Source organism: Amblyomma americanum, chromosome 10 (genome assembly GCF_052857255.1).
Source record: "Amblyomma americanum isolate KBUSLIRL-KWMA chromosome 10, ASM5285725v1, whole genome shotgun sequence".
NCBI lineage: Eukaryota > Metazoa > Arthropoda > Arachnida > Ixodida > Ixodidae > Amblyomma > Amblyomma americanum.
The window spans coordinates 15711054-15728036 of record NC_135506.1 but is presented as its reverse complement, the minus strand read 5'-3'; the positions used below and the strand labels follow the sequence as shown (position 1 = coordinate 15728036).

At 49.5% G+C, this 16983-nt stretch overlaps 1 protein-coding gene across 1 annotated transcript; it reads right to left on the bottom strand.

Moving 5' to 3' along the window:
- Positions 1-2604: 2604 nt before the first annotated feature.
- LOC144106793 (uncharacterized) lies at positions 2605-16983 on the bottom strand. Its single transcript, XM_077639736.1, has 6 exons — positions 16341-16983; positions 12634-12837; positions 9243-9565; positions 6529-6675; positions 4837-5082; positions 2605-3026 (listed from the first exon to the last, which is right to left on the bottom strand). Exons 1-6 carry the CDS (start codon positions 16535-16537, stop codon positions 2716-2718), a joined length of 1428 nt encoding a protein of 475 aa, XP_077495862.1. The 5' UTR covers positions 16538-16983; the 3' UTR covers positions 2605-2715.

Sequence of the window (16983 nt, the reverse complement as noted above, 5' to 3'; positions counted from 1 at the left end):
TGAAGTGTGTAAAACAAAGGAAAGGCGCATAACTTGCCCCCTGGAGAAGTGGACACCCCAGTGTGGTAGTGCGCTGCATGCGTTGGCATTGACGTTTGGCGGAAACGCGGCACTGAAGATAGGCCGTCGGCGTTCACTGTGTTCATTGGCGTTTACAACGTTTTAGACCGATGATTTTGAGTAGAGTAAGGGAGCATTCCCTTGGTCAGTGGCCGCCTCAATCGCGCTTTGAGGTACGTGATAGAGTGAGAGAGATATGCATGCATTAGCGCTGACAACGTTGTGGCAGACACGCGGCACTGCAGCAATAGGCTGCAGCGTTCATTGGGTGACCAAACTCTCGTGATCAACCATTAACTATCACCTGCCAGGATGGGTGTGCTGCCTATCCAGTGTGCGGAACGCACTCAACGTTACAGACGCTAAGCCGCGTATACAGTTGCCCGATACACCACAGCTTTCGCTCTCTAACAATGGTTAAACCCCAGCTAATTTTTTTTCTCTGTCAGGCACTTTCAGAACGCAAAAAAAATATGAATGCGGAAGCTCCGAAATGCCGATCTGTGCCACTTGCGTCGCTTTCCGCGAATGTCACTGACTGCGCATATACCAGCATGGCGGTTGTTTCCAGCCTAGACGCTAGACTGCGCCACCTTCCCAATACGGTTAATAATAATAATAATTGGTTTTTGGGGGAAAGGAAATGGCGCAGTATCTGTCTCATATATCGTTGGACACCTGAACCGCACCGTAAGGGAAGGGATAAAGGAGGGAGTGAAAGAAGAAAGGAAGAAGAGGTGCCGTAGTGGAGGGCTCCGGAATAATTTCGACCACCTGGGGATCTTTAACGTACACTGACATCGCACAGCACACGGACGCCTTAGCGTTTTTCCTCCATAAAAACGCAGCCGCCGTGGTCGGGTTCGAACCCGGGAACTCTGGACCAATACGGTTGTACGGTTTTACAAATTTTTCGTCCTCCATTGTTATACACCGTTTTCGCGGCGAGGAGGAAAATAGCCTCGAACTCTGCGCGCACAGCGCCGCTCCTCTGGCGGCAGGGGCACGCACCAAAACATGGTGCGCAAAATACGCATGCGCTACGCAGTCTTTTGCGCGACGTAATAACCGATTTTTGGGGAAATTATTTATTTAAAGGAAATGCCGCAGTATCTGTCTCATATAATCGCGATTTTTATTGTCTGTATTCCTGAGAATCTACTCCTGTCTTACTATTGTTCAAGCATTCTGTTATCTTTAATAATGTTCGCTGATTGTTTTGTTTTACTTTGATGTTAACTTCGCTTAATGTTCTTGTTGCTTTTTCTGTGAAAAGAACACGTTGTTTTCAAACTGTCTCGCCTGCGATAATGCTTTCGAGGCGACGCATGTACTCTGTAAATAAATAAATATATCGGCGGACACCTGATCCGGGCCGTAAGAGAAGGGATAAAGGAGGGAGTGATATAAGAAAGAAAGAAAAAGGTGCCGTAGTGGAGGGCTCCGGAACAATTACGACCACCCACGTGCACTGACATCGCACGGGCGCCTTTGCGTTCGTGTGCTATGTCAGTGCACGTTAAAGATCGAAGGAGTTGGAAAGCGTTTTGCGTCTAGATGTCGCCACGAATCGAGACTCAAGATTGTCCGGCTACCACAGGGCTGTTGGTGGGTGGAGTAACTACTGTCAGAAGCGAAAAAACAAATATATCCAAAAACATGAGAAACGCATCGACAGCCGCGGTATGCACGTGGACAAAGGCTGTTTCAGTTGCACAGCCTCACAGACGAGGGGCGCCTTTAGATTGCAAGCATCAACCAGAAGGGTTAAATCCTGACGGCCGCGTCTCATGCGTGCTCTGAACACTTTGTTGGTGGAGAACGGATGGTCGAAAACCTAAATGCGCGGAAGGTACTAATGATATTAATAATTGCTTTTGAGGGAAAGGAAATGGCGCAGTATGTCTCATATATCGTTGGACACCTGAACCGCGCCTTAAGGGAAGGGATAGAGGAGGGAGTGAAAGAACAAAGGAAGAAAGAGGTGCCCGTAGTGGAGGGCTCCGGAATAATTTAGACCACCTGGGGATCTTTAACTTGCACTGACATCGCACAGCACACGGGCGCCTTAGAGTTTTCCTCCATAAAAACGAAGCCGCCGCGGTCGGGTTCGAACCCGGGATCTCCGGATCAGTAGTCGAGCGCCCTAACCACTGAGCCACCGCGGCTGGTTGAAGGTACAAATGGCAGAAAAAGTTTGCGGGTTGCGGATTCCGGTTCCGCGCGTTGACAGAGCAGCTGCGCAAGGCCTCCGCCGCTGGCGCTCCGTCAAAGGCTGAGGCTTCATACATACCTCGCGTTTTTCGGCTTTGCTATGAAGTAGCCCTTTCGCGCTGGGTGCCTGCATTCCGGAAGACATGTGAACGATTTTGTGCATTATGGTGATGCATTTAGTCAGAAGCTGATAGGATTGTGGCCACGAACTGCAGAGAGGGTACGTGAATCGCGCAGCAGCGACTGCAGAACTGATTAACAACGAATGCACATACAACGAAGCATGGAGCTGTTATAGGCCATGAACTCAACAAACCCTCAGTTTTCTATGCTTGACTTCTCCACTTCCAGCTGCCCACCACGTGTTCGAACCGCTTTATTCGACCAGGGCATGTTGAGGACGCTGAGCAATGCTCCGGAGCCCAACGGTCCCGTGGCGTGTCACATAATGCGGCACTTGGGCTGCTTACTACCGCCGCTAGTGGTGGTAAAGGAGGAACCCGTGCGAAGGAAGCCCCTTGACTGGCTGACCATGGACACGGGCGAGGCGGCCTTGTCCCGCTTGTCGGGCACGTCGGTGTAGACGCGAAAGTAGAGAATCACGCGTGTCCGTGACTGCTGCTGGTCGGCCCCTGCTGCGTCGGGAGCGACCTCGGACTTGCTGGGAGCCGACGCGTTGATCTTGCTCAGGCCTCGGCCCGATGACGGGTGGTAGTCCACAGTCAGGGACTCGGCGCATAGGATGTTGCCGCCTGCGAACGCCGACGCATGTATACGCTGTATGAGACTGCAGCAGCTCATTAGAGACGCGTACCGTGGTTATACTCACTGGCTGTGGCGTTTGAACGCGGAAGCACGAGTTAAAGGGGGTTTATTCCCATCTTCGGCGACATCATTTCGACGAAATCGTAGAAGAATCGTGTGCCACTCACTGCGGCGGCCGCGCTATCGTGGGCCTTCCCTTGTGATCTCCACAACCAACACATACTTAACCACCGTGCAGCGGCCACTCCGGCTGACAGATATATGGCGCCATTATAGTATACGCATGCGTATTGGCCCCGTCCATGAGGTAATGTGACTGCGCTATCCCCCATGCAGTACATGAACTAAAATTGAAATGATACGGAGAATATTAGCAAGGTATCTACCCTCGCGTGCCCTACTTCTAGGAAAGCCCGGCTGCCCCTTCTGCTGTGCTCACTCAAGAGTTGCGTAACCGTCATACTATGCCGAGCTGCCACATCAACATTTTTACACGCGACTCGGGCATCTCCACATGCTTTGCAGATGGGTTTGCCTTGTTTCGTAAGTGTGAAATAGCGTGTGAGAGGTGGGTCTAATAATAAGCCGACATAAAATTACTTCAACAAAGCGTTCTTGATGACTACATTACTTCCCTACTTCGATGATCGGTTTAAATGGGTGCAGTTTGTTGTTGAGTTCGGTGTCTCATGAAGCCCGCCATTAGGCTCTCAGTTTACTCTTTGTAAACTTCATGCAATCTTTATGCGGTATAAGTACTTTTTTCACTTCGGTGTTACGAGCATGTGTGGCAGGCACGTATCCAAGGGAGGGGGTGAGCCCCCCCCCCCCCCCCCCCCCTGAGCAGTGTCCTTGTTAGGCATAGTCCCTGCCCCCCCCCCCTCCCCGGGGCTTCGCCCTAAACAACTACCTCGGGACCCTCGCGAAAAAAAAGTTCTGGCTACGTGCCTGATGTGTGGCACATTCATCAGCTCTCTCGTTCTCGCCGACCCCACGCGGCTAGGGGCCCAGCACAGCTTAATTACATGTACATGTGCTTCAGCTATTATTACACTGAGTAAAGATGAGATATGGGCGAGAACCAGAAAAAGATGGCCCGGCTCCTGGGACAAAGTTTCGCTGCAAAAAATGCAAATTCGAACCGCTGTACAAGAAGACAGCAGTGCTGTTCTACCATAAGAACAAGGTGACCAGAGAAATCATATCACGTTCATAATCTAGGACAAAATTGCATCAGCAATCCTGTGACATATTAGGTGACAAGGAAATTCAATATCTGGACTTGCACTGGCATAGGTTGTTTACCCCCTTTTGCCGTTTTTGTTTTTTATTTATTTTATTTTTATATTCTATTGTTTACGTTCACAATATATTACCACTTTTCGTTCTTCAATAAACTCAGTTGCTAGTCGTCGCTTGTCTTGCCTTCGTCCCGCCTTTGTTGCGCTGTTCACCCACCATTAATGCGCACCATGAAAGATATTATTACGTTATGTATCATGTTATATATCACGTTATGTATCCTTCAGTCTATATGTACTGAACGCATAACGGACTGGTTATTTTTTCCATCAAGTTCATTTTCACTATGAAAAATGTAGTTTTTAGAATACACCCCTGAGGTAGACATTTCTCCTGGGCAAAATTAATTGGAACAGTTCCACCTAAGGCTACTCGGAATAAGCGGTCGGCTAGGAAGTTGCTCAAGCAGTTCAGAATCCTGCCGGGAATGAGATTTGAGAAAGGGGCGTTCGTGCTGCAGGGAACGCGACCGAGCTGCGGGCGATTACAACTCACGCAGTGCGACGCTCCAGAGGCTCATCTTGGCCTTGAGAGCGCGGATGGACTCGGCGACGGGCAACTCTCTGCCATCGCTGCGTCCCATCGTTGGCAGGAACACCCGGTGCGACAGGCAGCGCGGAAATCGGAGGCTGCGGAAATCCCCCGCACTCTCGGGGAACGTGCTGTACACGATGCGCAGCACCTTCAGGTAGCGCACCAGCGAGCGAACCTTGCGAGACAGCGCCGTGCCCGGGGGAACGTCTGCGTACGTCACAAGTGCATGCACAGACGAGCCTCTAGGGTATGCGAAGGTCACCCCTGTACCACTGAGAGCCAACTGGGCCCGTGGAAAGAGTTAGGGTTGCAGGAACCGCGACAGATGACTCGTGTGTTTATTAATATGCGATAGCATTACAAGCCTCACGGGACCGAACCGCGTCGTCGATCATAAAATTCGCCCGTTGGCTAGACAGCGACGTCACCGGACCAGAGCATTCCCATTGGCTGGAAGAAAATGACGTCCCCAGACCAGATCGTTCCCACTGGTTATACGGAAGTGACGCACTTCCGGCAAAGTCATCAGAAGCTGGTAATGCTATCGCATTTCCAACACATAATAGAATGAGGCATGTCAACAATATGTGCGCGCATGGTCCGTCTTGAACGAAATGCGGTAGCCGTTGGAAGACAAACAAGGCCGCGCATTACATCATGTCTAGTCGACGCTTTTCGGGGCCATTCAAACGGTCGTAGCCAGACGATCCTTCTTGGTACACGCACAGCGCTCGGGCAAGATAGCAAAGATTAAAAGTAACACAGGGACAGTAGCTCACTCTCAATTACTGCCTTTAGCGTCATCCCCAATGACAAAAATGAAATTGGGACAAGACACTGCCGTCTTGCGACGAGGGGACATGCTCGGTATTTCTAATAATAATTGGTTTTGGGGGAAGGGAAATGGCGCAGTATCTGTCTCATATCGTTGGAAACACCTGAACCGCGCCGCAGGGGAAGGGATAAAGGAGGGAGTGAAAGAAGAAAGGAAGAAAGAGGTGTCGTAGTGGAGGGCTCCGGAATAATTTCGACCACCTGGGGATCTTTAACGTGCACTGACATCGCACAGCACACGGGCGCCTTAGCGTTTTTCCTCCATAAAAACGCAGCCGCCGCGGTCGGGTTCGAACCCGGGACCGCAGCGGCTGCGTTTTTATGGAGGAAAAACGCCCTAACCCCGCCGCGGTGGCTAAGTGGTTAGGGCTCGGTTTTTCTGTGCATCGCATTTCTCACCACAGTATGCACAATTATTTCATATTTCGCGGGAAAAGGAGAACAAGCTTAACCCTCGCGCTGGTGGCGCTTTAGATAGCTTGCACCTGCGGTCACGGGTGCCATGATCGCCAACCACACATAGCTTCGGCAGTGAGGGCCAGAACAGGTTTCCATAAGCGGATTATAGCAAAGCGCACCTTCTCGCAATGGTCGCCAGCATGGCGGCTGCTGTGACACCCGTGAAAGTTATGTATTTAAGGATTCTCTACCACCGCGTCTTACACACTGTAAACAGAAAAGAGTAAAAAGGGAGTAAGCTGTCATCTAGCACACTCCATTTTATAAAAGGGAGTGCGCTAGAAGACAGGGCTACTCGCTTTTTACTCCCATATAGGCGTACTTGTGTTTAGAGCGCACAGTTAAAGTGAAGACACCCACCGAGCTTGGCCTTGACGAAGAGCGTCTGCAGGTTGTAGAGTTTGAGCGGGCTCTCGCTTTGGAGCCACTGCGAGGCACGCCTGAGCACACCGGTGAAGTCTTCGAAGGCGTAGTCGTCCAGAGGCTTCGGCACCACGTCACGCACCTCTGTTATAGAGCGAAGGGTGGCACACGTGTCTTCTGGCATCGAGTCGTACTCAAGGGCGTTCAATGGAAGTACAACAAAATCAGGCTGCCTATAGTTTACTATTTGCTTGTTTTCGCCCTATTTTGCTCTACAACCAAACAGACGGTGCTGCCCCTGTGAAAGAATCATCGAAATAAACACCTAATGGACGAATAACTCAGAGGTATTTTGGCGCCGACGAACTTTTGCTGTAGAGAGAAAGTTGCAGGGCATTGAAGTCATCCAAAGGTGACTTCAAACATTGCATTCTAGCTAGAGCCGCATTCTGCTAGCTCCTGTCGCCACATTTACCACGATACACACGACCGTTTTCGCTATATGTGAGCAGTGGGTACGTCGTTAGTTTGCTACTTGCAACACCTGCGATATTCATACCCATCAATTCTGGACAAAAGGATTTTGAGCTGGAAACCGTTTATGAACGCAATTTTTTTTTCATATAATGTAAGAATTCACTATAAAAATCAATATATCCACAGATCACCCGACTGCAGCCTTGTATCTTATTTTTTTTTATTTACGACAGTCTCAACTGTTCGATGTGATCGCCCGCAAGTGTTAATGGGCCCTTAACAAAATGGACTCCAATAGAAGACAAGTGCAACAGTGGGCTTTGCTGCATATCAGAATAATGGGCCATTCCTTCAATATTTTCATAACACTGTCTTAAAATTTTCCCGTTTTCAAAATTTTGGGTCCGGAAAGCTGGACTTATATAGTGCTCAGCTTTAGAACCTTTGAAAGGACCGCGCACCAACCTGTACATGGTGCCCAAAGCCGAATTGCAGTTGCTGTTGTCGCTACTTTATGCTGAAAATCTCAGTCATCGTGACTTATTTCGGAAAAAAACGCTTTAAACGGGACTATCGTCAGAAAGAACTCAAGAATGAAGCATGAAAAGTCCTGAGAGGAGAATCTCCTAGAGTATCGACCTACTTTGGCATCATGGTCAACCACTCTGCACTTGGCACTGTCGCTAGTACGGGCAAGACGGTTGACCGTTGCATCATTACAATGGCATGGACGCCATTTTTGCGGGGCCTCCTACGAATGAAATTTGTCGCCCTGTTTTTGTGTTCTAAGCGACTACTGTCCAACTACGTCTACAGTAGATTAAAGGCCTCTTCCATATATTCCGCCAAATAACCAGGTCATGTTCCATGCTGTGGCCGTCGTATACCCCTGAAGACATCCTTATCTCATGAATTCAATTCAATTGGTTGTTGGGGAAAGGAAATGGCGAAGTATCTGTCTCACATCTCAGCGGACATCTGAACCGCGCCGTAAGGGAAGGGATAAAGGAGGGACTGAGAGAAGAAAGCAAGATAGAGGTGCCGTAGTGGAGGGCTCCAGAATAATTTCGACTACCTGGGGATCTTTAACGTGCACTGACATCGCACAGCACACGGGCGCCTTTTCGTTTCGCCTGCATCGAAACGCGGCGGCCGCGGTCGGGGTCGAACCCCAGTCTGACTTCCTGCCGCCCGCTGTTTCACTTGCCTTTTATTGGACACCATTCTGTTAAGGGCCCATCCACACTTGCGAGTCACAAAGGGCATATACGACCAGCAGTCGCTTGAGACGGGGCAACAGCTCGACAACACCGTTGTTCAAACTTGCAAGCACGACATGCGGGTCACCTTCTTGTTAGATTCTCATTTGAAGCGAAACTTCTAGGGAATAACGTTGTTCACGCGTTTTCGATAGTCGTCTGCTTTGTATTTATTCTATTATGCATTTCTTCTATTATGTCTTCATCTCATTACGACGAGGTTCACACCAAAACGTTGACGATAGCAGCACATTTATTACAGCGCTGGCAAATTCCGAAACGCCCTCAGCTGCGGCATCGATGTGAAATGGTTAGGCTTAGCGACGACTATGGCAACCAAGAAGCAGCTTTGCTCGTCGCCCGGCGCGTCAGCGGGCGGCGTCGTTGCGGAAAAATCGGCTCGCTCGCTGTTTGTTTCAGCGGTTTGCGACTCGCAGTCGCAACGGGCTGGAAAATCGAGCACCGAGATGCGAGCGACTGACCTGCGACTGTCGCTTTTCGACCAATGCGACCGTTTGCGACGGTCGCTTTTCGACCAGAACAGTCGCACAACCCCTGCGACTCGCAAGTGTGCATGGGCCCAAGCAGATCCGTCTATAGTTTTCCAAGTCGTTGGTCGTTTTCTTGCGAATTATAATAACGTTAGCGTTCTTTCAAGATTCCTGTTCGCTCGAGGTCGTGAGGCAACACGTATACACGACGGCGAGTTTTTCTAGCACTGTCTCTCTGCGCTGTCCTTCAACAAATATGCACACACCTGATCCTCACCATCGAGATGATTCGATGTGATTTGGCACAATCCTCAAGAGAGCGCAGTGCTACCTTTTATAAAAGGGAGTAAAGCTTACTAATCAAGCGAACTCCCTTTTTGTTCCTTCCTGTTTACTTGCGGCACCTGGACTCCTTTCCGAGCAACTCGCAGAATAACGTCTCCAGAAGTCAATTGATGTTAAAGGACGACCCCGTGCCACTCACGTATCCGCTCGCGCGTGGGCAGTCCCCGGTAGAAGAAGATGCGCAGGCTGAACAGCTGGAAGTAGCCGAAGCCGTCGCCCTGAGCCACGTCGCGGCGCATGTTCTGCGGCTGTTCCACGTCCCGCGACTCGACGGCCACGATCTTGCCCGGCACGGGGGGCCTGGCGGCCGTCGCCTGCTCGGCGTTGAACCGCTCCAGCAGGTCGGGCACCGTCTCGTAGCGGACGTGGCCTGGCGGCTGCTCCACCAGCTGCGGGTCCAGGTCGCGGAAGCCCAGCTCGACGCCGCCGTTGATGTGCGCCTCTGACGGGAACAGCCACACTCTGCATACAGTTGGATGCGCGGTGGATTGCACGGACGCCTTCTGAGCGGCGAGGCACAGGTATATACCCACAACCGCAGTAACGACACGAGGCAGCATTCAAGTTTGTTTGGGGGGAAAAATCACACCGAGGTTTTACTCCCGTACCCCGCCGCGGTGGCCCAGTGGTTAGGGCGCTCGGCCACTGATCCGGAGTTCCCGGGTTCGAACCCGACCGCGGAGACTGCGTTTTTATGGAGGAAAAACGCTAAGGCGCCCGTGTGCTGTGCGATGTCAGTGCACGTTAAAGATCCCCAGGTGGTCGAAATTATTCTGGAGCCCTCCACTACGGCACCTCTTTCTTCCTTTCTTCTTTCACTCCCTCCTTTATCCCTTCCCTTACGGCGCGGTTCAGGTGTCCGCCGATATATGACACAGATACAGCGCCATTTCCTTTCCCCAAAAACCAATTATTATTATTATTCTTTACTCCCGTGACGCTTAGAATTTTGCGAAACGGTATACCTAGTTCACTTTGACCGGTACACCGTGTTTCCTGCTGCGCTCTAAACAGAAAGGAGTAAAAAGGGGAGTAAGTTGTCCTATAGCGCACAACCTACACTCTAAACTGAACACGAACACAACTAAATGGGAGCAAAAAAGGGAGTAAGCTGTCTCCTGACGCACACCCTTTTGTGAAAGAGTGTGCGCTGGAGGACAGTTTACTCCCTTTTACTCCTTTCTGTTTAGAGTGTAGAGTGTGCGCTAGAGGACAGCTTACTCTCTTTTTATTCCCATATAGGCGTATATCTGTTCAGAGTGTGGCTGCCAGTAGAAACTCATCTTAGCAAACGGTAAGCAAGCGCAATTTACTGTGAACTCCATCCAGTACGCTCAAATGACCCAGCCAAGTACCATGCACCGAAGTTATAGAAAAAGAAGTAAGACTAAAAGTCTGATGAGGATACAACACGGGCGAAATCGGCTGAATGACATTTAGGTGGCCTGGTCATAAGTTCATTTTCGAACTGCGCGAAGAGCAACCAGAGAGCAACCGAAGAACAGAACAAAGTGTGTCCTTTGCTCTGTGGTTGTTCTTTGCGCAGTTAGAAAATGAACTTCATTCACCAAATAGCCAGCCAGAAGACGCTTCTACAGTATTTTGGTTACAAGTATTCGTCGGAAAGGTTGGAAGCGAGGGGGTCAAAGGACGCAGGTGAGGCACAGGTGTTCAAGTACCGTAGTATCTGCTGCACATTCCGCCGGTTATACATGTTTAAAAGCTGAGATTTTACGTGTTGCTGACTACCCACTTGTGGCGTATAATTTGCTTCTTCAGTGCACACATGCCAGTGTAAAATTTAAAAATTATACGAAAACAATGCGCTATAGTTGCTGTCCGTGTACCACATACTTCTGCCGTGTCTGTACGTACGTTGACTGCGAAATCTTGCTAGGCCTAGGAGATGCCTGTCTGTTGCGCGCGCTGTTATGAGTAAGATGAAAATGAAAGAATAATAACGTTCACGTGGAAACTACAACGGTTGACATTAAAACATTGCGGTCCAACGTAAAAGCCTGCATATAGATGATGCCCGCCTATGACGTTGTCCTGGTTCCCTTTCACAAAGAGAACGACACTGATGTGCGGAACTTAGTGCTACTCGAGTGAAGATAAAGAATTAACTTTAGGCAGATCCACCCTTGCACAGCCGCCATCACGCAAAACTTCGACGCACCTAAAACGCATTTTCAATTCATTCGTAAACCAGCTTGAGTTCTCCGTACACTCGGTAGCATGGTTAGTCTTCATTTAGGAAGTCATGATGACGATGATGAATTTTTATGGCGCAAGGGCATCTGTGGTCAAAGAGCGTCATGGCACAGGGTTTTTTTCTTCTACTCAAGGTGGGGTCACAGACCCGTTCTCCAAGCATTTCATCCTAAAGAAGCCGAGCACAAGGCAGGGGGAAACTTGTTGCAATTGTATCATCGGCGGGTGCCCGGTGGCACTGGGGATCGAACCCCGCACCTCCTGAATGCGAGCATTTAGGAAGTGTTGTGTGCTTTTTACAGCCAGTGAGTCAAACGGTGCGGTACACAAGGTGTGGCTTTCAAGCACTTCAGCACAGCAGACAGACCGAACATCCGGCCAGCGGAAAGCTTGAACCCATTATATTACCGATATGTACCCGGAGGCACTGGGGATTGAACCTTGCACCTCCCGTAGGCGAGGCGGATGCTTAAGCCGCTAGGACAGTGGAAAAAATTTAGAGTCCGGCAATCTTTCTCTCAATGCTATTGCGTTTGGAAGGTACACGGCTACTGCTGCAAGCCCCGAACACGACAATCGCATCTGGGGAGCACTGTGTGTCTGTGTCGGCAAAGTCGTTATCCCGAATGACAAACTTGTGCGAGGTTCGTAGAGCTGATTTCAGTGATACAGCGACTGAACACTCAGAAAATTTTTGAAAACTAATTTCGCTTAAGCAGCACCTTGCGCATGCGTGCAGATCCTAGAGACATTGGAAGGCCGCTGCTCTGTGCCAGTTCCTTTTCATTTTCATTTCATTTATTTACCATCAGGGCCGTTAGGCGTTACAGAGGGGAGTGGGAATAACATACAAGTACAAAAAACAAAAACAGCAGCTAAAAAATTTTGAATATAGTTACAGCACACACTGGTTTAAGATCAATAACAGCACTAGCAAAAGGCAGCATTACACAAAACAAACCACAAAAGAAAACAGCAGCTAATAAAATAAAACAGATATAGACAGAGACTTACATAAAATTAGTAACAGCGTTACGAAAGGCAACAGTCTCAGTAATTTCAGCAATATCGTGGGGAAGGTGATTCCAGCTGACACAAGTTCTGGGTATGGATGAATGAGAATTTTTGTGCTTGTTATTCTGGCAACACTGAAAAAAAATGATACCATGCTTGTGTTCGGGTTAAGTCTGACCTCGACAGTATCCGCAGCTACGCCTTTTTGCATCTATATCTTGTACCGAACATATGTAATGACGTCATGCGTGACCCATGGTCAAGTGCGACTTCGGCGGCATAGAGATGTGCGGCGGGCCCACCTGAGTCCGTCGCCGTAGTAATGCTTCACCGCCGAAGACCTGGACCGGTCATCTTCCGAGGTGGAGGCAGGAAGCGCCGCTGCTTCCCCGGATGAAGACGAAGCGGAGTCCCTGTCGCGAAACTTGAACTGCACCGTTTCCACGGAGACCACCCGGTAGCCACAGATCTGCCGGTACCAGTCGCTGGCGCGCTCCATCACGTCCCTGGAGCACCAGTAGAGGCAATCACGTGTTCATGTGCTTGCGGAGCTTTGGCGCACCAACGTGAGGCGAAGCCATGGGTAGGAAACCTCCTTATACACCATTGCTAGCAAATACAGACGTCACAGGCAATTGCTCCCATAGCGGCAGGAGGGAAACCAACCAGAGCGTCGTATCGTCGTCATGACTGCGGTATCCAGCAGAAAAAACTTCATCCTCGGGCGAGATTCGAACGACCGCAGTCGAAGAAAGAGCAGCTTCTATCCCCTTTCGGCCACGGCAGCACGCGCTACGTACGTGGGAATCAGTCAATTTTAAGCATCGTCAGTCAATCAGTCAATCCGAAGTCAATTTTAAGCATCACATGAACGAAGGAAGAGCTGTTTCCTTCCTTAATGGCATCAGTTCAACTCCAGTCACCAGTTGTGCTGAACTAGTTGAAACCGAAATTAATCGTATAGTTTCCTACCCTTGGCCCCTGGCGACGCATCCTGGCTCGGTAGCAGTAGAAGACTTATTGGCGTTACAGCGTTGCCAACAGAGCTGTTTGATCATGTCGGATCTTACCGCAGAGCCCAAGTATCAAAATCCGGCACTGCTAATGATCCCAAGTTAGGAGGTTACCCCAGAATGCAATCGCGACAAGGTGCTGTGCACGTTCTCACGCAACATGACATCGCGTCTGTGTAGAGTAAGCTCTGAAAAAAAAATGAATTACGCTAAAGAGACGTTTCTGGAAGCTTCGTAAGGTTGTTTAATTGTAATAAAGCATGGAAAATGACATAACGTGGACTGTTTCGCGAGCTCTCTTCAGCGCAGATCATGAAGGTGGAGAGAGAAAAATCCCCCTCTTCACTTGAAAGAAAACTGCGAGAGGGAAAACGAAGAGAGGGCGAGAGGCGACGGGGAAGACTGGAGCGGGGTACGGCGTTTCACGCGGTGATTAATAATAATAATAATAATAATAATAATAATAATAATAATAATAATAATAATAATAATAATTGGTTTTTGGTGGAAAGGAAATGGCGCAGTATCTGTCTCATATATCGTTGGACACCTGAACCGCGCCGTAAGGGAAGGGATAAAGGAGGGAGTGAAAGAAGATAGGAAGAAAGAGGTGCCGTAGTGGAGGGCTCCGGAATAATTTCAACCACCTGGGGATCTTCAACGTGCACTGACATCGCACAGCACACGGGCGGCTTAGCGTTTTTCCTCCATAAAAACGCAGCCGCCGCGGTCGGGTTCGAACCCGGGAACTCCGGATCAGTAGTCAACGCAGTGATTGGTGGTTTGGATAACGCTGCCCGTTCGGACGGTCTGAACCAATCAGCGGTAGCGCCTACTCAATCCGGTGGGAACAATAATGCTAACTCATATTCTGCCGCGTCAATCGCATTGATCGTATACTATTTTTTTAATCGTGTAGATCGGAACTCTGTATATCGGGAACGCGCGGCCCATGAGTGTTTCGTGGATGCGAAGAAATCTTGTACGAGTAGTTGAGGGTGGACACTTATTCCCGGGAGCGACACAACGCAACATTGCAGTGGCACTGACGGAGAACCATTACGCAAATAGACCAGAAACAGTGTTCGAGCCTTGTATGAAAGGCTCTGACATTACATATGAGACGGGAGTGTTCTCGGCGAATGCTATTTATGATGTGCAGACATGGAGAAATGTTTTCGGAATGCGGATTTTTTCTCTCTCTTGATAGCCAGACAGCTAGTGTACATCCAGAGGATGCAGTACGCAAGTCCGCTCATGCTTCTATACTTTTCATTGAGGCTGCTTTGCCTGACTGCGCAGAAATAATTTTTCTTCGGACTGCAGCCAACTCATCGCGACTTAGCCATTTGCTATATAGGTCACATCATCCTCATCATCATCATGGCCATGTGGTTACCACTGTTAAAATACTTATTATTTCGCGTACCGTTCGTGTTCATAGGAAGGGCGATGTGATGGTCCCCGATCCAAGACAGTGCGTGGGACAGCAGCTTAATCGCATCCGTTAACTGTATCCAGACAACACAAATACGTCCTGCGTATGACCTCAGAATATCCACGTCAGGATGTTCAGACGCCCTCAGGTTGTCCTTAACTGGTCCTCAAGGACTCCAACTGGGATCCATTTGTCGACACTTTGCTTATACTCAGATATCTTCAGGATTATGTTTGAGGACGTTCTCACTTCTACTTCAGGATTTGTATCAAGACCGTATTTTTTTCCATAGGAGTGCCGTATTCAAAGCTAATCAGAATAAGCAAAAGGAAGGGGCACTAGACGGGTTTAACATGCCCAAGGCCGCAAAGTGCTATAGCTCTCTCTAAAGTTGAATTCTGCTACTTGAATGCAAAATACGAGTAACCGAAAAATCTAAACAATCCAAGCCCATCAGAAGCATCGGGCATATAAGACCAGGTTTAAAGGGCCCCTGAAAAGGGCGTTTGAGGTTGTCTATAAAATGCTCGCATTATGTAGAGTACAGGTCAACGAATGTTCACGCCACTTACGAGACCTCAAAAGCGAGCCGATAATTTACAACAGAATTTTTGAAACTCCAGCTTCCGCGCCTAGCGGCGACCTACGTTGATGGGCTTTGGCTCGAATCCACGCTCGTTACGTCAGCATCCGCGTACGTTACGTCATGTAGCGCTCGTTACGTCACCAGCGAACTGCTAGCATTGGTTCGCGCGCTTCGGCAGCCGGCGGAGGTGGGCGAGTGCGAGGGGCCGGCGGAGGAGCGCCGACATTTCAGCGTGCAAAAAGAGACGCGAGGAGAGGGAAAGGCGCGAGGACGCGGAAATTCAAATTTTGACTACAGATAACTCAGCTTCCAGAAAACATCTAAAATATTCTTGCTGGGCAATATTTGTGAAGCGGCATCCTTTAGTATCCTAGGCACATTGCATCTTTGCTGAGACCGCCTTTCACACGCAAAATGTTTTTTTTTTCATTGCATAACCATCGTACACACATATGTGTCAATAAACACCAGTTTTTAAGTAATGAGAGCACAACGCGAGAATAAAGCTGGTTTGATCTCATTTCAGTTCCACAGTATATTCCTGCAATATAGGATTAATTTTTGTAGAACATTTGAGGAATTTTCACCCCGAGTTGTCCTGCAAAGTACGTGCGATAAATAAAGCTGGTTTGATCTCCGTTCAATTCCACAGTATCGTCCTGCAATAGTATTAATTTTTATGGGACATTTGAGGAATTTTCATCCCCGAGTTATCCTGCAAAGTACAAACTGAGAACATTTAGCCCTGATGCACTCAAAAGGTACTAAGAATGTCCTGTTCGGGTTGAGGACGTTCTGACCATTTGAGGACGTCCTCAGGACGTTTGGTGTTGTCACGGTAGCTGCAAAATACGTCGACAGTGCGAGATGGCGCAGACGCAAAAGGACTACAGCGTAGCGAAGCGTTAGTGCCATTCGCGCGAAGCTGACAGGCAGACCAACCTCTCCATCAAACGAAGTATGCACACTCACTCAAACCCTTGAAACTCGAGCAACCCAGTGGTCTTCGAGCGACGCACCAGCGGAAGGAACTCGTAGTAGAGAAGGCCAGGTACAAGGTCGTGGCTTTTTGCTTGTTCAGCCGAGTTAGACTTGTTGAGTTGCTGCAGCGAGGGCCGAGACCTGGGAACACCCTTGGACGACTTCGTCATCGAAAAGCTCTGCGCCATTTTGCGCTGCAGATGTTTTCTTCAAGCGCGTGGAGCAAGACAACGCCTCAATCGTTGGTACCAAACAGGTCTGTCCACGTCATGTCGAGTGCCACCAACGCCACCGCTAATAACGGGTCGAAAGGGCCCGCGTCATCGCCAGAAATGCCGTCCGGTAAAACGACTCTTGCGCCTAGTTTGAAGCCGGGGACGGTGTTGCAGACACTGGTTGCTCGCGAATGTGGTGCAGTTGTAGCAGCCTGGCTGTTGTCTTCTGTCCTGAACTTGTGACAGACCAATGAAGAGAGCTCGAGCTGTGCGCGGAGCAGTCCTTCTCGTAAACGGCACGACGGTAGGCCCACGGAAGCCACGCGAGGCTGCCGCGGCCAGAATCGCGCTACCGCACCCTCACCCCGTTCTTCTGCTTCCTTCTCCTTGCCTCTTCCTTGAAATGTGCGCTTCCGCCG

Coding starts and splice junctions, on each gene's coding strand:
- LOC144106793 (XM_077639736.1), bottom strand. CDS start 16,537: ATGGCGCAGAGCTTTTCGATGACGAAGTCGTCCAAGGGTGTTCCCAGG. Junction 9,566..12,633: donor TACTACGGCGACGGACTCAG/GTGGGCCCGCCG, acceptor AACTGTATGCAG/AGTGTGGCTGTTCCCGTCAG. Junction 3,027..4,836: donor CCTCTGGAGCGTCGCACTGC/GTGAGTTGTAAT, acceptor CGGCGTTCGCAG/GCGGCAACATCCTATGCGCC.